This window comes from Anomaloglossus baeobatrachus, chromosome 5 (genome assembly GCF_048569485.1).
Source record: "Anomaloglossus baeobatrachus isolate aAnoBae1 chromosome 5, aAnoBae1.hap1, whole genome shotgun sequence".
Classification (NCBI taxonomy): Eukaryota; Metazoa; Chordata; class Amphibia; order Anura; family Aromobatidae; genus Anomaloglossus; species Anomaloglossus baeobatrachus.
Window position 1 is genome coordinate 424445155 of NC_134357.1, and position 27522 is coordinate 424472676.

At 50.6% G+C, this 27522-nt stretch overlaps 1 protein-coding gene across 1 annotated transcript; it reads right to left on the reverse strand.

Moving 5' to 3' along the window:
- Window positions 1-2641: 2641 nt before the first annotated feature.
- Window positions 2642-21273, reverse strand: LOC142312783 (nuclear factor 7, ovary-like). Its single transcript, XM_075351772.1, has 2 exons — window positions 20089-21273; window positions 2642-3101 (listed from the first exon to the last, which is right to left on the reverse strand). Exons 1-2 carry the CDS (start codon window positions 21271-21273, stop codon window positions 2832-2834), a joined length of 1455 nt encoding a protein of 484 aa, XP_075207887.1. The 3' UTR covers window positions 2642-2831.
- Between the last annotated feature and the right edge of the window lie 6249 nt (window positions 21274-27522).

Genomic DNA, 27522 nt, shown 5'->3' on the forward strand with positions numbered 1-27522 from the left:
GGAGTAAACACTTGGGTGTCTGGGTTGGAGCCCAGACACTAACAGCAAGGTTGGCAGACGGTGGTGGCCATCTGCAGGAGTTAGTGGAACTCCACTGAGCCGTAAGGACCGGGGTCGGGCGACGGCCCGCCGGTACTGGACCGGGAAACGGAGTGAAGCTAAGCACACAGGCAGGGTCATCGGACCCCGACCAGGCTTGGAGCCGCCGTCAATAGTCAAATCTGAATGTGACAGGAACCCCAGGGGTTTCCCAACTACCAATTGAAGGCAACCGTCCACCCAGAGAGGATATACAGCCACCGCCACAGACTAGAGATCCAAGGGCCAGCGCCTGCGGGCAACACGGGCTCCTACGGCACCTATACGCAGGGGAGCGGACTACCGGTGGGCAACCACAGGAGTCAAGAACTTACTAAAAGGTGCAGGGAAAGACAGCCACCATCAGCCGTCTGGGGAGAGCACAACAACAACACTGTAGCCGGCTGCGGGACCCGTCCATCCAGCCGTTTGGTTTACCAGAGACTCTGTCATTGTCTATCTGAGTGAGTACACCAGAGCAGTCCAGCACCGCGCTGCTCCTGCACCCTGCACCCCAGCCATCCGGCCTCCCCGTTACTACCACCGGGCCCCGGGATCACCAACCCCCCCCCCCCACCGAGGGGACAACATCTCAGCTGCACCCTACCATCTCTCCCGGGATCCCCGTTATCAGCAGCGGTGGTGCCATCATCACCACGTCCCGTGGGTGGCGTCACGAACAATCTCCCTAAACAAACTACCCCTTTTCACTCACGGGTGAGGAGCGCTGCTCGAGTTCCTGGGTCCGGTCCACCGCTCGAGCCACCGAGCAGTAACAGCAGAAGCCCCGGACCCGAGCGTGGCGAGCGCGTCCCCTCCGCCCGTGGGGTGCAGATCCTCTGCGTCGTCACGGGATGGCCTGGCACGGTTTCGTGACCCCGAGGCGTACAGGAGGGAGGGAAGGCGGTGGACGGGAGGGAGGATGGAGGATGGGGGTGGTAGTGATGGTGAGGAAAGTCTTTTTAGATCGTGATGCCACCTGTGGTCTACGGCCAGAGATGGACCACCGCTCGGGTGCTGCTCTCCGGGGCTTATGGTGAAGTTCCCAGCCTGAATGGTGTCGCTCCCCACAGGTGGAGTGGGGTTACCCCGGGAGGATGATGGAGGACGGACGGGGGTGGTGGTAGTCCCCGTTGGCGCTGCAGTGCTGGGCAACGGCGACGACAAATGAGAGGCAGAGGCAGGGGCTGCTGTTCCAGGTCTTTTACTCATTGGTAGTTCAGGCGCTGCTCCATAGTACCGGTCTCTGCCACGATGGGCTCCAGCCTATCCCAGATAGTTGGCGGTCACCGCCAGTGCTCATGAAAGTCTTTCTAGTGATGTGTCCCTTGGTTGCTATCCGGAACCCGGGCTGAGCCTCCAGCTCCAAGCCAGGGGCCCACGAACAAAGAGAAACACTCGACTCCTGTTGTCTGTGTGAGATGTTATCCCAAGCTGTGCCTGGGAAAGTCTGCTCTAGTGAGATGATTGCTCCGACTTCTTACCCCAAGTGGTGCCCGCCCCCAGTGGTTGTCCTAGCGACCGGGGAAGTCCCATGCTTCGTGATGGCTAACCACCCTGTCTGCCCTAGTCCACCCCCCCTGTGGGAAAGCACCTTATTGTTTTATGTGTGTGGTTTTGTGAAGGCACTTGTAGTTAACCCCCTCCTAATACGGGATGGATATTACCCCTTAAAAGAGGTGCAATATCCTGTGGCGCCTGAAGCCCAGGGGCGCCACACGCACTTTATACCTATTGTGTCCCGCTATTTTCTTATAGATTATAAAATTGCGATGGGGACCTTCACTCCTCCTGTAACTGTTGAACTATTGTAATGTCTTCATTGTCTGTACATGTCCCCTCTCAATTGTAAAGTGCTATATGTTGACGCTATATAAATAAAACATTTAGGTTGAACTGTGAAATCCGCTTGAAGGAATGTACTTCTCAGGCCTAATGAGCATTAAAATCATTAAACAGGTTTCAATTCAAACATAATAAAACTTTTACAGTCTCTAAATAGCTACAATATTAACTACTGCAAATGTTTACTACCCTCCTCATATTAGGGTCCTGCTTCCCATCACTGTTTTATTCACCTCACTATTCCTATGTCCTTCTATGTATAATCAATATGACTCTTCAGGTTTTGCTGGAAGAAGGTGCCTAGGCAGTTGCAGAAATGTAGAAATGTGCCCCTTAGTAAGAGGCAGAAACCTGACCCCTCTGCCGAACTATTTCTCGGTTTGTTTGACCTCTGCTTGGAGGGCATTGCTGTGGGATGTCTCTGTCATCTCCTTACTGTAGCTTCCACTTTCCTTACTCTTTCTTCGGTCTCTGTTATTTCCTTTTTCCCTTGAGTGGTAAATTTTTAATTTGTGGTTTATGTCTAGAAAAAACAATACAGATTAATCTGCAAATTTCTATTTTAATGAAACTAATTTCAAACTCCGCATTGATTATTTTTTTTTATTTTTACTGCCGCAGATCAGTTTACAGAGTGTCTAAAAGAAGCACAGTGGGCATGCAATTTCTAAAAATCCCATCCACTGTGCTTGTACTGTACAACTTCATACGTACCGAGTCTCTGTCGCAGCTGTAACTGCTCCCGCGGCCGCTCATTCACTTCTGGGGCCGATCATTTACCTTCATGAATATGCACTTCTTCCCCCAACCACTGACTGTTACGCTCACCGAGGAGCGGCGAGCGTCCGGAGGTGGACCCACTGGACCGTGCACCGGACTCCCCTAAGAAGACGACCAGCAGCGAACCCCTATACAGGGACTGTGCGGTGCCTCCTCAAAGGGCCTAGATGCACGGCAGCCAGGAACCGGTAGTAGGAGTCTCTGTACGGCCAGGTGTAGTACGGGTGTGACGTCCGCAGCAAGCAGAACATGGTTGTGGCACCGGAGATGTTCACAGCAGGTGGCACGGAGACGTTCACTGTAGGTATGGCACGGTGACGTCCACTGCAGGTATGGCCGGTGACGTCCACAGTAGGTATGGCATGGTGACGTCCACAGCCGGAAAGGTACAGATGGCACTACGGCGAGACAGAAGATTAGCAACAGGTAGATGATGCATAGATACACACGGTAGTACACAGGGGCCTGGACACAAGCAATGCACTAGTAGGAGCGTTGCTCGGGCGCCTGCTGCCAGGGGAGGTGAACCTAAATACCCATATGATAACAGGTGACCTCTGAGGTCACTTCCAGATAATGGGGAGCTACCGCTTTAAGAAAGGGGGCGTGGCCTTGCGCGCAGCCTAGAATCACTTACTGCAGATCTGTGTGTGGACGGGAGACAGGAAGAGGCTGCAGCAGCTCCTGGAGCAGGGCGCCCGACCCGGGAGTGAGTAGGACGCACAGCAGGACTCGAACCAGGAGCAGAGCCTGCAGAGCCATGGGACCGGTAAGAGGAAGGACATTGCTGCCGGGGGCTGGGACCGGGAGTGCACGTGGGGACCATGCTGGGGCTGGGCAGATGTGAGGGAGAGCGCCCCCCTCGGGATCTGGCGGGACCAGGCGCTACACCGACGTCTGTGATTGGTTGCAGTCAGACACATCCTCACCCCGAGTGACAATGTGTCAGCTGTCCACTATGGTCGTCTATCGTGGTATAAAATTGAATTAATTAAAAAATTGGCGTAGGGTCCCCTCATATTATGATACCCAGCACAGATAAAGCATATGGATACAGGCTGCAGCCCCCAGCCATGCGCTTATCTTGGCTGTGTATCAAAACAGGAGGAAATGCATGGGGATTTAAATAAATCATTTAAAAAAACAGCATGCGGCCCCCCCCCCAATTTTGATACTCAGCCATGATTAAGCTGACAGATGGGGACTGGTATTCTCAGATTGGGGAGACCCATGGTTATTGAGCCCCCCAGCCTAAAAATAGCAGCCTGCAGACACCCAGAATTGTCTCATCCATTAGATGTGACAATACCAGCACTTTACCTGTCTCTTCCAGATTGTCCTGGTGCGGTGGAAATCGGGGTAATAAGGGGTTAATGCAACTCACAGCTGCCACTAAGCCCTAGATTAGTAATGGGAAGCATTTGAGCCCCCCTTCCATTACTAATCTGTAAGTGAAAGTAAATTAACACAAACACTGGAAAAAAATTTTTTTAAATAAAATATAAAAAAACACCCTATTTCACCACTTTATTAACCCCCCCAAACTCCCCTGCAGGTCCGACGTAATCCACATGAGGTTCCATGACGATTCCAGCTCTGCTACATCTGAATTTACAGTGAGCGCCATAGCACATGACTGCCCGCTGTGAGGTTCAGGCAGAGACTCAGTGAGCCACGCAATTAGTGGTGACATCACTCAGGTTAGTTGTGGTGACAGCTGGAGCTTCCCATGGCGCTCCACCTGTATCCGCAGGTAACCTGACCTCAAGTGATTTCAGTAAAGTCAGTGACCTCACCTGCATGGGGCTAATAAGCAGCCCTGGAAGTGAATGAGTGGCCGTGCGAGTATTTACAGCTGCCCCGAAGCTTCTGTAAGTATGAAGCACTTGTTTCATTCTTATTTTCTTTATTTTTCCTTTATCGGGTATGTTTGAAACCACGCAGATCCGGACTTTTACAGTCTGGGTCCGCCCATCACTAGTCCTGTCCTTTCCTGCATTAAGCAGACAACCAATTCAAATGAATTTACACTATGTCATGCCTAATTTACCCTGTTGTGGTGTTGCAGGGTAATCAAAGATTTACTTCCAGGTTCTTCCACAGATCACAGATGATCTCTGGGGTGATTCTTTCATCAAGAGTGTGTCCCCCTTTAATGGGGGTCAAAACTACTGTAACGGGGTGCCAGGGGTGCCTCCGGCCTTGTAGTCGTGGCCCTCGGTATCAGGCTTACCCCTGGTTCCACCGTCACTATGGGGACAGGAGCTAACTTGGTGGGGCAGAGTGTGGTCGTGGTGCAGATGTTGTCCGGCGCACAAACACTCTTCAGGCAGGGTACAATGCGATGAACAAACATTCTTTTATTCTTCACAGTTAAAAGTCCAGACAAAGCAATCCGGTCAGCAATAAATCTGGCAGATGACAATTCCTGTGGAGCTGGGGACACCCTGACCAAACGTCACCTCGGGTGGGGATATGCCCTCCGTACTCTACTTCCTTCGGGCACCCACTATTCAGCCAAGCATACACCGGACCCACACCGGCAGAATAGGCTCTGAGGTTACGTCCACCTCCTTATCTCCGGTGTCCCCTGCTGTTCTGCTCACACACTCTGCCCGACGTGCACACACTGCTGCCCCGGATGCTACTTCTCACAAAGTCCCGAACAAAGCCATAAAGGTGCTGAGACGCTTTCTTAGCTGGGGGAAGCCTGTCCTTGCGTCCCCTCCAGTGGTGATGTGCCTGACTACTCCACTTCGCCCGGCTCCCACTGCTGGCTACCCAGTCCGGACCCACACCGGACTGCTTCACACTATGAGGTTCCGCTCGCTCCTTTTCTCACCGGCTTCCCTGATTTCCAGCTCCCTTCTTTCTTTCTTGCTTTCTGCCCACTCAGCTCCACACTCTGCCCCGGCTCTGCTGCTCCGCTCCTGTCCCCGAGACAACTGCTTGTCTTACACACTTCCTTTTTTCCTCCTAAGCTGCCAGCTCCTCCCCCTTCCCTGTCACTGTTACCAGGGGAACCACTCACTACACTGGCACCTAGGGAGTACCCTGACTCAGCATACATGCATACAACATAAAACATTTTTATTAATAACATTTCCGGGTTAACTATGCTCCCTTTTGCAGAGGGGTCTGCTCACCCACTGCATACCTCCCCTCTTAAAACCCGAGCCTCCCGGCACGGCTCTTACTTAAAACACACAGAAGCACGTAAAAGTCTGCAATACCGTCCACAATAGGCGCAGCCCCCACACAGAGGGTACCAGTGTGCCCAGTTCTGCCCCTCCGGACGGCCACCAGTGTGCGCAACTCTCCTCCTCTGGACGGCCACCAGTCCCGCGCCCGGCGGTTTCTGCAGCGCTCCCGGTCCTTCTTTCAACTAGCGCCCGGAGGCTCAACAGCGCTCCCGGTCTTAGATGGGCGCCCGGAGGCTTGGCAACAGCGCTCCCGGTCTTAGATGGGGCGACTGCCCGTACAAACACACAGAAGGGAGCTCGTCCCGTGAAACTTTAAAAGAACTTCTGCCGGCTAAACGGCGCCGGACTTAAACAACAGATCAGCAGTGGTGACTTACTCTGGGGGCCAGGCCCTCTTCCATTCCTCCGCTTGGGCCTGGATGTATGCCCCCAGGGATTGTCCCGGCTGCCGACGGATCCTCTGGAAGGACGCAGGGGCGTAGGGTGGCTCCACAGGCGCAGCTGCTGCAGCTCCTCTCGGTGGTGAAGGCGTCGCTGCCCCTGACAATCTTGCTGGTAACGGCGGCGGTGTCAATGCTGAGACTGGGTAGAGTGGAGGCAGGTCTTCGTTTCCCGCTCTTGAACAGACTCCACCCCCACGCATCATCTTGACTCCTCCGCTGAGGTACTTCTTTTTCTTCTTCCGTGCCCTGGAGCTGGCGCCTCCCCTCTTTGGGCGGAGTACTCCATGCTTTCTCTTCGGCACCGGCCAGCCCCAGGCTCTTCTTTTGGCGCCAATTCTGCGCGCGCCTTCTGTGTCTTCCCAGACAATGGCCATCTTGCCGCCATCTTGTGCCCGGTCCTTCACCTCAGGCACCGTCTCCTCTTCCCACCATGGGACTGCAAATCTTCGCTGAGAGTCCGGATCAGGGGCCCTCGGCACCACTTGGTCTCCATCTTCTTGGAGCGGGTCCCCTGGCATACGATCCGGATCCTGCCGACTACGCCACATGTAACGGGGTGCCAGGGGTGCCTCCGGCCTTGTAGTCGTGGCCCTCGGTATCAGGCTTACCCCTGGTTCCACCGTCACTATGGGGACAGGAGCTAACTTGGTGGGGCAGAGTGTGGTCGTGGTGCAGATGTTGTCCGGCGCACAAACACTCTTCAGGCAGGGTACAATGCGATGAACAAACATTCTTTTATTCTTCACAGTTAAAAGTCCAGACAAAGCAATCCGGTCAGCAATAAATCTGGCAGATGACAATTCCTGTGGAGCTGGGGACACCCTGACCAAACGTCACCTCGGGTGGGGATATGCCCTCCGTACTCTACTTCCTTCGGGCACCCACTATTCAGCCAAGCATACACCGGACCCACACCGGCAGAATAGGCTCTGAGGTTACGTCCACCTCCTTATCTCCGGTGTCCCCTGCTGTTCTGCTCACACACTCTGCCCGACGTGCACACACTGCTGCCCCGGATGCTACTTCTCACAAAGTCCCGAACAAAGCCATAAAGGTGCTGAGACGCTTTCTTAGCTGGGGGAAGCCTGTCCTTGCGTCCCCTCCAGTGGTGATGTGCCTGACTACTCCACTTCGCCCGGCTCCCACTGCTGGCTACCCACAGTCCGGACCCACACCGGACTGCTTCACACTATGAGGTTCCGCTCGCTCCTTTTCTCACCGGCTTCCCTGATTTCCAGCTCCCTTCTTTCTTTCTTGCTTTCTGCCCACTCAGCTCCACACTCTGCCCCGGCTCTGCTGCTCCGCTCCTGTCCCCGAGACAACTGCTTGTCTTACACACTTCCTTTTTTCCTCCTAAGCTGCCAGCTCCTCCCCCTTCCCTGTCACTGTTACCAGGGGAACCACTCACTACACTGGCACCTAGGGAGTACCCTGACTCAGCATACATGCATACAACATAAAACATTTTTATTAATAACATTTCCGGGTTAACTATGCTCCCTTTTGCAGAGGGGTCTGCTCACCCACTGCACTACTATGATATTTTTCACTTTAAGGGATGTATGGACTACATTTATTTAAATGCACTGATTAAAATTGTTTCTACTGGTATTGGGTTCTGCATAAAGTTTAGATTTCTCCATTCTTAAGAACACTGGGCCTGACTAAAGGCCCCGTGACACGCAGCGACGTATCTAACAATATATCACCGGGGTCACGGATTCCGTGACGCACATCCGGCATCGTTAGCGACGTCTTTGCATGTGACACCAACGAACGGCCGTTAACAAAAATACTCATCTTATCGTTGATCGTTGACACGTCGTTCATTTTCATAAAATCGTTGATTGTTGAGGACCCAGGCTGTTCGTCGTTCCCGAGGCAGCACACCTCGCTACGTGTGACACCTCGGGAACGATGAACAGCAGTTTAACTGCAGCCGCCGGCAATGAGGAAGGAAGGAGGTGGGCGGGATGTTATGGCCGCTCATCTCCGTCCCTGCGCTTCTATTGGGTGGCCGCTTAGTGACGCCGCTGTGACGCCGCACGAACCACCCCCTTAGAAATGAGGCAGTTTGCCGGCAACAGCGACGCCGCTAGGCAGGTAAGTCCGTGTGACGGCTCCTAACGATTTTGTGCGCCACAGGCAGCGATTTGCCCGTGACGCACATATGACAGGGGCAGGTATGCTCGCTAGTGATATCGTTATCGATATCACTGCGTGTGACGAGGCCTTTAGTGCTAATATGCTTCTCTCAGACACCTCATACAGCGACTTATCCCCGGGAGAACAGAAGGATCAGGGGCTGAAATTCAAAAGGCTGGATCCTTCTCTTTTGGGTAGATTAAGGGGTACTTTGCACATTGCGACATTGCTACTGTGATGTTGTCGGGGTCAAATCGAAAGTGACGCACATCTGGCGCGAGAAACGACTTCGCAACGTGTAAAGCCTAGATGCACCGATAAACGATCGCAAAAGCGTTGTAAATCGGTGATCTGTGTAGTGTCGGTCATTTTCATAATTTCGCTGCAGCGACAGGTACGATGTTGTTCCTCGTTCTTGCGACAGCACACATCTCTGTGTATGAAGCCGCAGGAGCGAGGAACTTTTCCTTACCTGCCTCCACCAGCTATGCGGAAGGAAGCAGGTGGGCGGGATGTTTACGTCCCGCTCATCTCCGCCCCTCCGCTTCTATTGGCCGCCTGCCATGTGATGTCGCTGTGATGCCGCACGACCCGCCCCCTTAGGAAGGAGGCGAGTCGCAGGCCAGAGCGACGTCGCAGGGCAGGTAAGTGCGTGTGAAGCTGTCGTAGTGATAATGTTCGCTATGGCAGCTATCACAAGATATCGCATGTGCGACGGGGGCAGGGACTATCGCGATGTCACAGCGTGCAAAGTGCCCCAAGGAGTCCCCCATAAACGTTAGGCTGCTTTCACACTTGCGTTGTTTGGCATAAGTCACAATGTGTTGTGTGACGCATGTGACTGATGCGTTGTTAATAGTGTGATAATAAAGGCAACGGATTCCTGTGAAATAACGTTTTGCGTTTGTGTTTTTTTTGTTTTCTTGAGAGAAAGAGAGAGAGAGAGACTAGGATTGCTTTTACACGATTTGCTGGAAATGCTGGGCATGCGCAGTAAAACGTGACGGAATCCTGCACTGGAATCCATCGCCAGTCGCATGACGACGGAATCCAGCACCATAGACATTCATTAAGCCTCTTAACGGATCCCGATGGAATCCTGCGGAGTGCGTTTTTTTCACAGCATCAAAAACACTACATTGCGCGTTCAGCTGCTTTCACATTAGCGTTTATTTGAAGGACGTCTAGAAAACGCTAACCGCATGTGACTGGATCCTGTTGATTAAGTGTTTAACGCATGCAAATGCAAGTGTTATTTTACAGGATCCTTTCACTTGCAGTTTATGGGCGGGCATTGGAGTCTTATGATCGGGAGTCAGTGGAACTCGACGACGAGAGAGATAGAGAGCGCACTTCAGATGGTTTCTGGGCATGCTCACTAGAGGAAACAGGATCCTTTCTATCTCCAAACCACCGTTCACATGCGCTTGCGTGCAGTACAGTCAGGATCCAGTGAGATGCAGTATTTGGACACAGGTAAAAAACACTACAAGTCACGTGTTTGAAAGAAGGTAAAAAAAACGCAAAAGAACGGATCTGGTATATAACGCATGCAAGCGCATGTGAACGCATCCTAATACGATTCCATTGAAAATGCATTGCAATGCAAACGCATTTGTCAAGGATCCAGTCAGATGCGTTTTGCGTTTTTTTGACGTCCTTCAAAAAAACACTGATGTGGAAGCAGCCTTCCTCCCGCCCGATGGTCAGTCACTAAACGACTGATGCACCGCGGGGCGGATGCAACGCAAGACCATTAGTTGCAATCCACCCTTAATAGACGTCTATGAGGAATAAATGGATTCCTGCAACGGTTACCGTAAGGCTGAGGCCACACGGGGCACTAGTGCGATGCTCGCATGACACTCGGCTCGCCCTGGCAGCACAGCAGGAGCCGAGTGTCATGCTAGTATCCCTGTGACTGAGGTCCAACTGTGCGAGCGGACCTCAGCTGCGGAGGGGCGGGCCGGCACGGAGGTGAGAAGGGAGGGATTTCTCTCCCTCTCTCCTCCGTAGTCGGCTATTGCGATTCTCGCTCTGCACTCACAGTACACCGATGTACCGCGAGTGCAGTGCGATTTTTCTCTCGCCCCATTCACTTGAATGGGTGCGAGAGAAAAGAGTCTCGCATTACAATCGCAGCATGCTGCGATTGTTTTCTCGGTCCAATTAGGGCTGAGAAAATAATCGCTCATGTGCGCTGACACACAGGGTAAAATTGGTCCGACTGGAATGCGATGTCTTATCGCACTCCACTCGCACCGATTTTCTCGCCGTGTGGCTTAGGCCTAATTCCTCAAAGCGGCGGATTGCAACGTATGGAAAAAAACGCAAGTGTGAATGCCACAAAAAATGCAGCAAAAACGTCTAGTGCGCACAGGGCCTTAAACTGTTAGCTGATCCCGTTGTTATCAGCAGGTTCATCCAACTTTAGTCTAATGTTTTGGGGCCATCACCCTTCACACTTGTTCTAGACTGTGGTGAATTGACCACTTTAAAAACAAAAAAAAAGTTTTTTTGTTAGAAGAGTCTCCTGAAAATAAGCCGAAACCAGAGCTGCTGGAAACCAAAACGCTCCCTTATAGAGGAGACCAGCAAAGTGTTTTTAGTTCCCCTTCAGTGCCACCAGAGGTCAAATGAAGCATTAAATGGAGACCAGGGAGATTGTCTTGCTTCAAACTGCATGAGGATGGGGCTACAGATTGTAAAGGCGAAGGAGAGGTGGTGGTGGGGGGTTGTTTACATGATTACATGAACTAATCAATCAACATAGTTGATTTGAATAATGTATAGGATGTAAAGCATGTGGGAGAATATATTTTGGGTGGTAAAGGGCGGCCGAGGGGTTCCATACCTTCAGCCATTTTAGTTAAGATCATTCCCCCTAAAAATGTGCATTGCGTTTGGGTATAGGTAATGCGTAAGGGCATTGTTTTTGTTTATATCGTTGTTGTTCTCATTGAAGATGTCCCAGTTGGCAGTCTTTCTTTTCATCTATGAACTTTTACAAATGGTTGGTCCACAGACTCACTATCTCTTCAGACAACAAATTGTTTGACCTCATCAAGATATTGGACATGGATAAGAATGATTTTTAAGTTGTTGCTTATGTGCTAAATAAAGCTGTGGCCAACCCAATAAACTGACTAAAATTGTACACAGTTTTCTGTCTCGAATTTGGGAGGATGAAATCATTATGACAGTATAGGGGGTTGTCTGCGTAATGACAAAAACTCCCATGGCACCTATTTTCTAGTGCCAATAAATGGGGCAACCTATAAAAGTATGCCACTATATGGCCATGCATTCACTCATATGGAGTAAATGAAAACTCTTTGGTTGACATTTGCAGATTTTTACAGTTTTTAGGTTTAATTTTACACACTATTTAACAAGTCCCTTTAATAAACTAGTCTTAGTGGCCAAGTTAGGTCATGGAATATTCCTGGCTGTCCCGTGATTAATGAGTATATCAAGGCCCAGATCAGTGACTGTCATTCTCCATTAGAAGGTGTCATCTCACTACTTTATCCGATCTGATCCCTGAATATAGCATGTCTCTTCTGCTCTGGCCGTGAACATCTCATTGTGTCAGTAAGTTTGGCAGCTTCATCTCTGAAGGACAGACTAATTTCCCCTTGGTTTGACCTCCCAGGAATTCACACCCGCCATGTCAGAAGCTCTCCAGAATGTCTTGCACCTCCCTCCCCTTCCTGAGCTACCTTCAGGACTCTGTCACGACAGAGCAGTAACCAGATCCATTCAGGGGTGACTGGAGTGCCCTCATTTTTTACTTTTAGACACCGTGAAGGACACAGGTAGCATTACACTTTCATTAAGATCCTCAGTCAAACAATTAAAGGGGCATTTCCATGTCAGTAAATAATGGAATATTGCCAGAATATGGTCCAACTGACGGGACACCCACCGATATGAAGAATAAAGATTCAAAGCTGCATTCCTTCACAGTTCTTTCTCTTCACAGGAGCGACCACCAGCAGCACACTTCCATTTTACTGTAGTTGAACGGGGCTGGTGGTGTGGCGCCCTGGACTAGCCAGGTCGTCACAGGGACTACAACACAACACCCCCACCCCGAGATAGGCACATCAGTCAGACACAGATCCTTGTTGCCTCCCTCCAGGGGCTGATGTCCACACCAGGTGGGGTGGAGCCAGGCGGTTGGCCCCACCCACTGAGCAGTTCACAGTCCTGGAGGCGGGAAAGGAAGTTAGTTCAGTTTAGGGAAGGGAAAGAGTGAGAAGTAAAGTGGTAGTAGAGGAGCAAACTGACTATGTCCGGGTACGTGGCCCGGGCACCGAGAGCAAAGTTGGCAGACGGTGGTGGCCGTCTGCAGGAGAGGCAGATCAACGCGGAACCGTAGGACCGGGGACGGGCGGTGGCCCGCCGGTACCGAACTGGGGAGCGAAGTGAAGCCAGCACAAACCGGCAGGGCCTGCGGACCCCGACCAGGCTTGGAGTCGCCGTTAATAAAGTCAAATCCGTTAGTGACCGGAACCTCAGGGGTTTCCAAACAGCCAAGACACAATTGAAGGCAACCGTCCAAACAGCACAAGGGAAATACAGCTACCGCCACAGCTAGAGTTCCCAGGGCCAGAGCCTGCGGGCAAAAGGGCTCCTCCGGCCCATATACACGCTGGGGATCGGGTTACCGGTGGGAAACCATCGGGACCGAAGATACACAACAGGTACAGGGAAAGGCAGCCACCACCAACCGTCCGGGAGAAACCACAGCAGCCGGCTGCGGGACCCGTCCATCCAGCCGTTTGTTTTACCAGAGACTGTGCCTCCATTTGTGGCTGAGTGAATACTACCGTGCCGTCTGGCACCGCGCTGCGCAGTACAAGCGCCCCCCTGCACCTTGCCAACCCTGCTTCCCCGTCGCCTCACCGGGCCCCGGGACCACCAACCCCCTACCCACGGAGGGGGAAACAACATCCCAGCTGCTCCCTGCCATCGCTCCCGGGATCCCCGTCAACAGCAGCGGTGGTGTCCAACCTCACCACAACCCGTGGGTGGCGTCACGGACCAAATCCCCAAACCAAATCACCCCTTTCACTGACGGGCGAGGAGCGCCGCTCGAGTCCCCGGATCCGGCCCACCGCTCGAGCCACCGAGCAGCAGCAGCAGCGCCGGACCCGAGCGCCAGCGAGAGCGCAGCAGCGATGGCTCCCTCCCCGCCCGCGACAGTGGCACTTCACTGCACAGCCCACCCCCTCCACCCACTTCACCCCATACCTCATCTTCCACTCGGCACACACCCACCCACTTTCCCAGATGGGAGTTTCTATTAAAATTATGATTCTGTCTTATGTTGGGGGAAATCAAAATTTACTGGAAGACCAAATGTAGCTAGCAATAATACCACTATATAATGTTAAACAATACCACCAAACTGCGGCCACATAATACCACCACAAAGTGAAGAATGCCAATATTACCATGGCATTAGTATTCCAATATAAAATACAAATATTACTGCCAGACCTTAAACACATGTTACTACCATATATATATATATATATATATATATATATATATATATATATACCGACTGTGCCACCCCCGTGCCAGCAGCCGGGCTGCTTGGATCCGGATCCGCAGTGTGGCTCGAGGGATTCTACCGGACCCGGGGGTCGCACGGACATTTCAAATAAAAGTGGACGTATTTGTATGGGATTTGCCGTAAGCAGTCTGTGACGCCACCCACGGTGTGTGGTGAAGTGTGGCACCACTGCTGCTGTTGTGGGGCTCCCGGGGGTTATGGGATGGCAGCTGGAAGTTAACCCCTCCGTGGGTAGGGATGGATGCCCCGGGGCCCAGTGTCTCTGTGCCAAGGGTGGTGATTGCAGGGGCCGGCGCGCCCGGTCAGACCGGGGAATGTTAGTTTACTCACGATTGAATGAATCACACAAGTCCAATGGTAAACCAAGGTGCTGGTGGCCGGCTGCCGCGGCCGGGTGTATTCTGTTCCCACACCTGGGCTAATGGTCTGTGTCACTTTCCTCTGCACTGTGTTTTTGGTGTGGTGGACTTCCCGGTGTGAAACATGGGAGTCCGCTCCCGGTACTTTGGTTGGGAGCCATGCCCGCTGACGCTGGCCCTTGAGATCTACCGGGCCCTGGCGGATGCCCTATCCCCCGCGGTGGGCTGTTGTCTGCTTTTGGGACTTTAGTTGGGACAGGACCTAAAATCCTGCCCTCAATTGGTTAATTAGCTAGGCCGTTGGTTCCGGTCCTGGCTTCAGGGTCCTAGTACCCCCTCTGTGCACGGTTTCCGGGTCAGTTCTCTGGGTGTCGGTACCGGCGGGCTCCAACCCTGCCCCGGTCCACCTTGGATCTCCGGCAGCCGTATTCCTGTCTCCTGACAGACACGGACCACCGTCTGCCACCTAGTCAGTACGCCAGGGCTCCAACCCCAATGCCTTTCCTTTCTAACTCCACACTTCACTTTCTCCTCTCAACTCCTCCACTCCACTAGTCTGACTCCTCTCCACTTGAACTACCACCTTCAACTACTGATTTTCCCACCCCAGGTTCTCCAGACCCCAAGGTGGGCGTTCTCCATCGGCCTGGTCCTGCCCACTGGTGTGCCTTTCCTACCCTGGGGGGGGTGACTAGGGTTTTGTTGGCTGGTGTGACCCTGTGTGGGAAGGTGTTATGCGGGGGTCTATTTTGTGTGACCACCTGGCGGTGCCAGGGCGTCACATTCCCACTTGGTTAAATACAGACCGTCCGCGGGCTGTCCTATCATCAACATTTATTGTAACCGGAACCGTGGAATAAAATGGGTAACAAGTATAATAACATTTCAACAATTCTTCCCTTTACGGGAGGCACAATTTTTAAACGTTGCAATAACAAAGTAATGATCCCTTTAAGATTTTTATTCTATATGTAGCAGCTGAACCACTGGTATATAACAAAGAGTTTTATACAGCTTACACTGGATGATAATTTGTGAATTGAAGTTTATGTAACACAAAACCAATAATTTTGTGCACAAACTTCAAATTTTAAGAAATTAAAAATACTTGAGTCATAAAACAATTTTATTTTATAACCAAACATATAGCATTTGTATTACAAAATGACTTACATACACAGGAACATTTTGTAGAATGTGTTTCTGTATGATCAATTGGATATAAAAATACCTTGTTAAAAGGCAGAACATTCATTAAATCTTTATATGTGTTTCTAACTGGTAATGGTGTGCTAAATTGGAAAAACGTATTCAAGAACCAGCGCCACACCTGTGCATAGGTTGTTTCTGGTATTGCAGCTAAGCCCCATTGAAGTGAATAAGGTTAAGATGCAATAGCACGCACAATCTTTGGATGTGGGGCTTTTTTTGTTGTCTATTTAGTCTATATTCATCTAGAGTTAGGCCGGTGTCACACTTGCGATTGCCTCACGTGTATCTCGCGCGAGTCTCACGGTGCATCACCCGGCACGGACTCACACTCTCCTCACAGGAGCGGGTCGGCTGCATGTATATCTATGCAGCTGAGGCGCTCCTGAGAGGAGAGTGTGAGTCCATGCTGGGTGGTGCACCTCGAGACTCACGCGACATACACGCGAGGCAATCGCAAGTGTGACACCGGCTTTATGGTTATTCTCCCCACAATACTGTAAATGATGAGAACCAATCACTTAAAACAATGTTTCTTAACATAAAGTTTACTGTATTTTTAACATAACATGTAAAACATTATAGATCTTTATGTGATCTGAGAGGACAAGTAGTGGGAGACAATAGTTGTGTCGTGTTACAGGAATGGAGTAAGATCTCACATTTTCATTAAGAGATTGTCCACTACTTTCACATTGATGGCCTATCCTTAGGGGTACTTTGCACACTACGACATCGCAGCTGTGATGTCGGTGGGGTCAAATCGAAAGTGACGCACATCCGGCATCGCTGTCGATATCGGAGTGTGTAAATCGGTTTTGATACGATTAGCGAGCCCAAAAGCGTTGAAATCGTATCATCGGTGTAGCGTCGGTCATTTCCATAATTTCGGAAGGACCGATGTTACAATGTTGTTCCTCGTTCCTGCGGCAGCACACATCGCCTTGTGTGAAGCCGCGGGAGCGAGGAACATCTCCTACCTGCGACCTGCGGCTCACACCGGCTATGAGGAAGGAAGGAGGTGGGCGGGATGTTTACGTCCCGCTCATCTCCGCCCCTCCGCTTCTATTAGCTGCCTGCCGTGTGACGTCGCTGTGACGCCGCATGACCCGCCCCCTTAGTAAGGAGGCGGTTCGCCGGCCAGAGCAACATCGCAGGGCAGGTAAGTCCATGTGAAGCGATAATGTTCGCTACGGCAGCTATAACACAATATCGTATGTGCGACGGGGGCGGGTACTATCGCGCTCGGCATCGCAAGCATCGACTTGCGATGTCGTAGTGTGCAAAGTACCCCTAAGGATAAGGTCATCAATGTCTGATCGGCTGACACCCCACACCCCGCCGATCAGCTGTTCTCTGACCTGGCCGCAGCAGCAGGCAGCCGGAAATACTCAGTTCCAGGGCTGCTCCGTATTCTGATAGTGGCTGTGGCTGGGTACTGTACATCCACCTCCCTTTCTAATCAATAGGAGGCGGATGTACAGTACCCGGCAACGGCCACTATCAGAAGACGGAGCAGTGCCGAAAATGAGTATTTCCGGTTACCTGCTACCGCCGCCGACACTGAGAACAGTTAATCGGCGGGGTTGTGGGGTGTCGGACCACGGCCGATCAGACATCCTAAGGATAGGCCATCAATGTAAAAGTAGATGATAACCCCTATGTATCCTTAGGAAATTCCTTTTTTATATTCCATAGTCTGTTCTGTTATGTAGTGTCGGACTGGGGTACCAAAGACCCACCAGCAACAATAACTCCAGGGACCCCCTCTTAAGCTACGTTCAAGTATTACATTACTGTCATTTAGAAGTTTGCCTCTGCTTCTATATAATAATACATTTGGTAGTTTGTTGAATGATTGATGACATACTACTTCTCTCTATACATAGTGAATCCAGTGTGTGTGTGCTCCCTAATGAACAATGGCCCACCAGGAGATTCTCCTGCCCCCCCGGTGGGCCAGTCCAATCCTGTTGTAATGTGTTTCTTTGGAAAACTGAAGAATGAGAGCATCATGCAGAACAGACACAAAATGAAACCCAGACAGACCCGTATTAGTCTGTGTGGTTCTTTTGCTGGCATTTTCATCAATTATGCAACAAATCTCTTTTTTTCTTAATTATACCTTTTGTCTGTATATCAAAAAGGAGAAAAGAAAATGTAAAAACGTAAATGTGAACATAGTCAAACATGTCTCTGCAAGTGGTGCATAAACATCTGAAGTGTCTATATCCAATGAGTGCATATCCATACCTGTGTAGAAAGCATGTACGTATTTATAGGATTGCGCGCCTGTCTGCATGTATGTAAGTAGTATGTGTGTATATATGTAGTATGAATATGTTGTGCGCATATGTGTGTGTACTAGGTTTAAGTTCATGTTTGTATATAGTAATATGTGTGTGCCTTTATGCAGTGTGAACTGACTGTATGTCTGACTGTGTACACTCATTTTTAATTTGATGTTCTGGGCACAGCATAGCAGTTTAATTTGAGCTGTATATTGCAGCATTAATTAAAGGGATTATCCAGCTTGTTTTGACTTTTTTTTTATGACACTATGGGGCTACATTGGTGCAGGTAAGTAGATAATGACTACTTACCTGCCCTGCTGTCAGCCCCTCTCCCCGGCTCAAAGTGGTCATGTGACCACTCCTGCCGGGATTTTGCAGTTTCCTGTGATGTCACGACGACTGGGCATGAGCTTATGCTGCCTTATCGACGGGCATCCAGCCGATATCATGTAGCTGTCCTGCTGGGCGGGTACATGGCACCAGAGTCACCGCCCCCCCTCCCCACATTCCATAGTGCAGGGGTCTCGCTGCCTGTACGCTGCATGCAGCCCTTGATGCTGCTGGCGGCGTGCAGGCAGTGCCCCCTTGCTGAACGCTGCCTGTGCAGGAGCCCGTGCAGTCAGCGCTGTATAGCAGATGACTGATTCCCGGGCGCTTTGCAGATGGGAGCACTGTATACAGCGATGATCAGCGGCCGGTCAATCAGAGGCCAGCAGCGGATCATTGCACTAGCTGTATAGAGAGTTCGGCTCTGCAGAGTGCCCTGGAATCTGCATCTGATATAAAGCGCTGTCAGCGGCCTCTGCAGGGGGCTGTGCAGTCAGCGCTTTATAACAGATGACAGATTCCCGGGCGCTCTGCAGAGCCGAGCTCTGTATACCGCTATGATCAGCCGCCGGGCTATCAGAGGCCAGCAGCAGATCACTGGAGAAGCTGCATAGGAGCATGTCCTGCACAGCACCTGGAAATCAGTCCTCTGACTGCACGGCCCCTGCACCAACAGCGATCAGCAAGGTGGGGGCTGCGGCCGCAATAGGTAGAACACAGGGTACCGAGGGAACAGGACAGGTGATACAAATGTGTTTGTTTTTTTGTGTGTGAAGACTGGCAGACTAGAGGGCAATTCTACAGGAGAGAGCACTACTACAAGAAGAGGAGCCCAAAGGGACATTACTACAGGATGGGCACAAGAAAAGGGGACATTACTATACTGTAGTATGGGGACAGGGATGGGCACAGTACTATGGTATGGGGACAGGGATGGGCACAGTACTATAGTATATGGACAGGGATGGGCACAGTACTATAGTATGGGGACAGGGATGGGCACAGTACTACATTATATGTGCGGTGGATGTGAGGATCACTGCTCTGTACTATCAATGATTGGATATACAGAGCAGTGATATCTCATCTGTGACAGCACAATCACCGCACATATAATGTAGTAATGGTCAGTGCTGGGGCAGAATACTAACGGAATGTTTGTGCAGGGGGCGGGCAGAGGGCGGAGATGGACAGCGAGGCCGGGCGGTGCCAGCTCTGACTGTGTGGTTTGGCACAGGAAGATGTCATGTTAGGTTGAGCTGAAAGTAAACAAAGAGCTGCAAAGAATAAAGGGATAATTCAAGAGGAACAAAAGTTAGAAAACCAAAAAAAATGTAGGGGTGTTTTATATGACAATACAGCCTGGATTAGCTTAAACATTTTTTTGGAGTTTATGTCGGACAACTCCTTTAAGCACTTTACAATTTACCTCACTAATGTTTATTCAAGTATCTTTATGAAATCTGCAAATATACCGAATACAGCATGAAGGGGTTCAGTGAAAGTGGTATAGAAGGTGTAAATGTGTCTTTGATGTTCACACAACTCATAAAAGGAGATCTGTCCAGAATCGTAATCCAGGTATATTCTCAGTCTATCACAGGACACATTTCCAGGTAATGTAATTTCATTCTCGTTGTGTATCACTGTATATTGATGATTATTATTCTGACTGAGCAAACCCCAGGACTTTTTATTATTTCCAATGTATGACTGCTTTCCAATCCTGTCCATACTAGGGTAACAAACTCCCACCACCCACCTTGCAGATTTACTGGCCTCCACATCCCAATAATGTTGTCCTGAAGAAAAACTCACTGTGCTCAGAAGCTGAAAATCCCGAAACCTCTCTGTCCTGATTGGCCGATTCTGTATGATTCCGGTCACTGACGCTGTTTTCAGGTCCTCTGTTACATGGACATTATTAGCAGCTGAATTTATATCTAGAAATAAATCTGTTTTCTGCAAATCAATTCTTTTAAACAAACATGTTATAAAAGATAAATCTCGGTTTAACATTTCAGAGATCAGACCTTCATGAGGATCACCTAAATCAATGGCTGATCCCTCACTTTCTTCCTCATACTCCTCCTTATCATCTTGCAAGTCAATGGCATCTGACTCCTCCAGGACAGATACTGGATCCGTCATCCTACAGAGCTCCTCAATTTCACAAATATTGCTAGACAGCTCATCCGTCTTTATTTCTAACTCCTGTATCCGTTCACGGAGTGAGAGTGACACTTGCTCTTCGCGTCTGGAGAACACATTCATAATTCTGTGCTCTAGGTCTTCTAGTAGTCTTTTAATGTCTTGGAACAAGGAAGCCACTCTCTCCTTTTCATCAGTAACTCTTTTCTCTTTTTCTCTCTTGAGCTCCTTTAATTTCCAGATTCGATCCTCTGTCTCCTCTCTTCTCAGGTTTAGCTTATGAAGAACTTGCCTAAGTTCATCCTTTTTTATCTTCGCAGTCTCTTCCAGCTTGGTCACTTGGTGTCCCCGATGCTCTCCAACTGAGCAGTAAACACAGACACAGGTTGCGTCATCCATACAGTAATATTCAAGGACCTTCTTATGGATAAGGCATTTTCTTTTTGGAAGGAAGGTGGTGGGTTCCGTCAGGACATGTTCTGCTGACTTGTTGTGCACTTTCACATGATTAAAGCATAGGAAAGCTTCACAAAGTAGACAACACTTCGCTGCCGGTTCAGGTGAATGGATACAGTATGTACAGCAGATGCCAGACTCTTGCTGATCTGAATTTGTTGCTTGAAAACTCCCCACTATGTTGCATAGAGTTACATTCTTCTTTAATGCAGAACACTTTTTGAATTGTGCTCTGCATTGAGGGCAGTGATAAACTCCAGATCCTTCTTGGGTGTCCAGCACTTGGGTAATACAGTCCAGACAGAAGTTGTGTCCACACTTTAGTGTCACAGGATCTTTATAAATGTTGAGACAAATGGAGCAGCTCAGCTCATCCCTCAGATTTGAAGATGCCATTTCTCAAAAGCAGCAGTTCACAAATGAGAAAGAACAAAACTCCAAAGGTCATAAGTATCACACCTTGTATGAGCTTGGGAGAGCCTGAAGGTGAGGGTGAGGCCAGGGGCGGACGTATCAAGGGTGGACTAATTAAGGGTGAGGCTAAGAGCGAACGTTTTGAGGGTGAGGCCAGGGGCGGATGTATCGATTGTGCAAGCGGTTCAACTGCACAAAAGCAGTGGGGGGAGAGTGGCCCAGTCTCACTGCAGGTATCTCAGCCAGGACACTTTTGTTATTGTTGTGTTTTCCCCAGGTGTAGATTTCTTCTGCTCCGACTCAGGTCATTTTCCAGAGGCCCCACAGTATATGTCTGTCCTCAGTAAATTACTTCATACACTCACTCCTCAACATTGAGAATGCAATACTAGGAAGAAAAGTTGATGAATTATGGAAATCACATGACTTTGGTATAGTCGATGTTACGGTGACTTCTCCCCCAATATAAATCGACTTCAGAACCCCCTCCCCACCAAACCCCCCGCTAATTAACGCAAAATAATACACTGACACCAAGTTGGATGAAATGGCCGCAGCAGCCTTTTATTTAACAACATAAAAAACATTCATAAATAACTTGGATAGGGGTGGGGTCCTCAAAGCTAATAAATCTGGTGATTACATATAACAATAATAATAATAATAACAGTAGCCTCCCCCTGAACCACACTTACTCCCAGCCGTAACCACCAGCTCTGGACTATCCACGAACACCAAATAACGGGACCCAGCATTCCATTGCCGGAGGTTCAACCCAAAGCACCAGATCACCACCAAACCAGTAAATTAAGGGATCCATAACTTCATGAAATCCCTAAAACCAATTTAAACCATCTCCGAGGACCCACCCCAACTGCCACAATGAGAGCACTTTGAAACCTCAAATGCTCGAGACCCCCAAAATAGAAAAGCCATGGCCCTCTCTACCCCTTCCTGTATCCTCAATAACCATAGATCGATGGCCACCGCATTAAGGTGAACACCATCTGCCAACCAAAAATCCTCCTCCAATTCCTCCAGGTCAAAATGGTGAACAGTCACCCCCCCATTCCTCACCACAAATTTGGAAATCGCCCTGTTAACCTTAATCTGGGCTTTGTTAATCCTGTCAACCAAATGAGCCCTTAGCTACGTGCGCAGCGGGACAATCTCCGACCAGACCGTGTTAAGACCTGGAAACAACACCCAAAGTCTCAACAGGTCGGCTTCATATCCCTGATCAGCTCCCTGACCGGGGAAACCCCTAAATCATTTCCCCCAACATGCAGTGCCAAGATATCCGGCTCCCTATCCAAACAGGCGGCCCGGTGCACCTCTTGCAACACTCAGCCCCAACCCATATCAAGAAACCCAACCACCTGATTATCGCCGCACTCCTTGAAAAAACGATCTGCCTGCCCTCCACATGAACGTCAGCGCGGACCGCTGCCCAATGCACGGAGTGTCCGAAAATCCATACTAATCGAGGATCCCGACCTGAAATAAATACAAAGAAACACAAAACAATCAGGAGGGCACAGTACTCAGCAAAAATCCCCTAAGGCTGAATATAACTCTTGTAACGTGAGGACTCCCACCGGCCAATCCACTGCTACAATCCTAAAAGAATGGGTTGCGCAAAATGTAGTATCCAGGCCAAGGCCCTCCACACACCTACGGAAAACTGCCCCAAACTGGTGTTTGGACAGAAAGGAGCCATCCTCGTGGCACAGCAAAGCCCCATCTGCACGCGGCCCCCACAATCGAAAACTCCGCAAACACAACAGGCACATTGAAGAATCAGCAACACCCCCCCAATACCACCCACTTGCCCTTGTGTGTTTGATTAGTCTTTGACCTCCTGATCCAAAACTCCATTCTCTGCCTATTAGCCACCACGTCCCAAGCCAACACCCCAACGGAGGTTCGCCTGCTGGGAGATACAAGCTCCCCTATCCTTAATACACCAAAAAAGAAAGGGGAAAAAGTCAAACGAAACAATGTTACCTCAAACCGAGACTCACAATCCAACTCCAACTGCAAACCCAACTGTTCCAACAAGACAAAAGAAACTGGCCTCCTTCTATCCTGCTGCACTTTACCTTGGCGGAAACCCTTCAGGGCCTGCTTCACCAAAACATTCTTCGTTAAATCCCGCATGTTCAGCAGCTTGAAACCAAACTCCAGACCCGCCACCAATTGACTCACCTTTGACGGTGACCACCCTTCCACCGACCACTGACTAACTCACAACAACAGTACTCCTACCTGATCCTCCTCAGATAGACTAGGATTAAAAGAAGCCACCAAGCACTCCCATTGCCGCCACGTCTGATGATAAGAAGTCCACGTCGCATTGGCCAAAGATGCCCTGATCAAATGCCCAACGGCGTTGATACCACACTCCAAAGTTTGGGAGGGCATTCCACGCCCACTGCCTCTGCCTCCGGAACAAGGGTCCGAAAACGCTTCCAGTGAAAACGAGAGAACGCAACAGCTATGGCATTCTGGACACCTGGTACATGCGTAGCAGTAATAAAATAGTTAATCAACAAACACGCCAACAGCAGCCACCACAGAACATCTTCCACCGGGGGCAAAGAGGCTGAAACGTTATTTACTGCAAGGACCACACCCATATTGTCACATTGAAAACGAACACTCCTATTGTGGAGCTGATCCCCCCCACAACATCATGGCCCCCAAACCTCTGGCCAACGTGCCACACACCACTGCTCACCAAAGTAAGCTACAAAACAGAAACCAACAGCCGCATCCGTAATCAAATTAATTTCCGAATTCTCCACCAAGGGGTCCATCAACAAAGACCGATCATTATAATCCTCCAGGAAAGATCCCCAAACCGCCAAATCAGCCTTTAATTCCGCCGACAGGCGAGCGTAATGATGCGGAGCTGCCACGCCGGCCGTAGCGCCGGCGAGCCGCCGAGAAAAAAACTCTGCCCATGGGCATAATCCAGCGCGTGAAGATAAGCTTTCCCAGCAAGGACTGAACCTTCCACAAGGTAAACTTCCTGACCCTCCGCGCTCCAGCAACTTCGTCCCTCAATGCCACTACTTTATCATCGGGGAGTCAGAACTCCCAATGTACTGAATCAATAACAATCCCAAAAAAAGAAATGTACATCGAGGGGCCTTTCGTCTTTCTCGGGGCTAGCAGGATGCCAAACTGTTCCGCCACCCACTCCAAAGCCGCCACAGTACTATGACAAATACTAGAATCTGCAGGACCAACACAGAAAAAATCATCCAGATAATGAATAACAGATTCACACCTGTAAACGTACCTCACAACCCATTACAAAAAGGTGCTAAAAGCGTCAAATAGCGATCAAGACAATGAACAACCCACAGGAAGGCAACTAGGCACAAAATATGCACCATTCCAGTAACAACAGGACACTGTCCAGATGAACCGGCAACAACCGAAAACCCGATTCAAAGTCGGTTTTGGCCATCAGTGCCCCCTTACCATACCCCAGCACCCACCGCGCCACCTCGTCAAAAGACATAAACCACCAAACAAAGCTTGGGATCGATATTGTCATTCACCGCCCTGCGGATAAAATAAGTGCTGAATAAGCCGAAACTTGTTCGGCACCTTCTTAGGCACCATCCCCAGGGGAGAGACCACCAAGTTCGAAAAAGGTGGTGAGACAAAAGGCCCCACCGTACAGACCAGCGAAACCTACTTCAACAATTTTTCCTTCACAACCCCAGGGTACTGGTATGCAGATTTAAGATTCCTGAGGCTTGGCGGGATCACAAAACCCAGGGGGAATCTGAAAACAAACATCAAAACCGGCGAGCAACAACTCAGCCTTCCCCCGATCCGGAAACCTATTTAGATACAGGAGCATCGCGTGAAGTCTCACTGGTGTCACCCCCTTGGCTTCGCCTGGGTTTTTCTGAAGCATTTTGAAGCACCATGCAAGGTACCGCTGAAGTGTGAGCAAAGATGCTTGAACCTGCAACTGGCGCCGAACTTATGTGACACCCTGGCCTATCAGGTCGTCACAAGGGTTCCGTGCAATCTGCCCTTCTGCATGGTACCCGCTCCTCCTTGGTTACGGGTCCTGTCAATTTGGTGTTGCTACCAACAGGTGTACATAAATCCTGAGGAACACTCTGTAGCACACCCACCAACCACCCATTGGGCAGCCTGAGGGGAATAGGGCCACCCAGATGGGGGAATGGAAGAGGGAGGGCAGAGATATCAGTAGTGGAGTTGAGTAGAGTTGAGCAGTGAGACAGCGGTGACAGGAAAGGTCACGCTGTGGAGCTGGGCTCCTGTACCCGTCCTAGGTGCCAGACGTTGACCTGGCCAGAAGGAGCTGGAACCCCGGTCGCAGGGGGTAGTGACAGGGGGTACGGTGCTGCTACAGAGAGCAGGCTGGCTGCCTTGTGCTGCAACCGGGCAGGGGCCAGGGCATGACTGGGTACACAGACCCCATGCTGGGAAGTAGCTTCACGCAGCCCAGTAATTCACCCGATGGGAACAGAGTCTTCAGGAACCGTTCCCCACATGCTCCAGAATCTGGGTACTAGTGCAATGAAAGGGATAGGACTTCCCAAAATCGCCCAGAAAATCCCAAGCGTGAACCCTGAAAGCAGGCTCACCTTGCTAGCCATGCAGGTGAGCGGGACCCGAGTAGTCTTAGGCGAAAGGGATCCACCAAGTTACACACAGTGACAAGGGACAAGGCTTCAGAACAACCAGCAACACCAAAGGGCACGGACCCAGCGTGCTCAACCAAGAGAAACAGAGCATTCAAGAGTTTGGTTTACCTGGTGTCAGCGTCAGTGTCTTTGGACTGTGTGAGTACCCGATATCCCTTCACCTCCGACTGGTTCCCCACTCCATCCCATCACCGGGCCCCGGGACACCAGGCACCTACCCACGGAGGGGTTAAAGGGAACCTGTCAGCAGAAATTTCGACTTAAACCTAACAGATTCCCCCTCTGCAGCTCCTGGGCTGCATTCTAGCAAGGTCCCTGTTAGTATTGTGGCCCCTTTCTGACCCAAAAAAAGAGTTTATATCGAGGTACCTTTTTGGCTTCTGATTCTCTAAATGTGTCACGGGGGCGGGCTGCCTGATGGCCGTTATTCTGCCCCCTGTTCCTGTATGCCGCCCCCATCGCCGATTTCTATACTTCTGGACGCCGCCCACTGCTCCAGCCATCCCCGCGCATGCCCAGTGCTCATCTCTCGTGGATGAGCACTGTGCCCAGTGTCACCGGTGGTGACGTGCGCGCAGGGTTTAGATTATGGGCGGTGCTGTGATGTTAATTACCAAGCAACCGCCCATAATCGCGGGACTGCGCATTCCCCCTCGGCCTGCTTTCTGCGCAAGCGCGCTGCAGCTGAACTCACGTCACCTCCTTCCCATCTTGCCCTGAGGCAGGAAATAGATGGGAGGAGCGTGGAGCAGTGACTACACCGATCAGGAGGAGTTCAGCTGCAGCGCGCTTGCGCAGAAAGAAGCAGGCCGAGGGGGAATGCGCGGTCCCGCGATTATGGGCGGTTGCTTGGTAATTAACATCACAGCACCGCCCATAATCTAAACCCTGCGCGCACGTCACCACCGGTGACACTGGGCACAGTGCTCATCCACGAGAGATGAGCACTGGGCATGTGCGGGGATGGCTGGAGCAGTGGGCGGCGTCCAGAAGTATAGAAATCGGCGATGGGGGCGGCATACAGGAACAGGGGGCAGAATAACGGCCATCAGGCAGCCCGCCCCCGTGACACATTTAGAGAATCAAAAGCCAAAAAGGTACCTCGATATAAACTCTTTTTTTGGGTCAGAAAGGGGCCACAATACTAACAGGGACCTTGCTAGAATGCAGCCCAGGAGCTGCAGAGGGGGAATCTGTTAGGTTTAAGTCGAAATTTCTGCTGACAGGTTCCCTTTAAACATCCTGCTGCTTCAACATCGTCACCGGGCTCCCCAACAGCAGCGGTGGTCTCTCACATTACCACACACCGTGGGTGGCGTCACGAACATTATCCCATTCACCACCCAAAACACATATCCCCCTTGTTATTTCCGAGGTAGCCGCGCGACCCTGCCTCGGATCCGGAGACCCCTCGAGCCACTACGGATCCTGGTCCGAGCAGCCCGTCGGCTGTCGCGGGGGCGGCACACCTTAGGAAAACTTGGCGTCACGAACAGGATGCGAGCAGGACCCACTAACCTGGGTGACGTGT

Coding starts and splice junctions, on each gene's coding strand:
- LOC142312783 (XM_075351772.1), bottom strand. CDS start 21,273: ATGGCATCTTCAAATCTGAGGGATGAGCTGAGCTGCTCCATTTGTCTC. Junction 3,102..20,088: donor ATTTTCAGCTTCTGAGCACA/GTGAGTTTTTCT, acceptor GTCTCGCCGTAG/TGCCATCTGTACCTTTCCGG.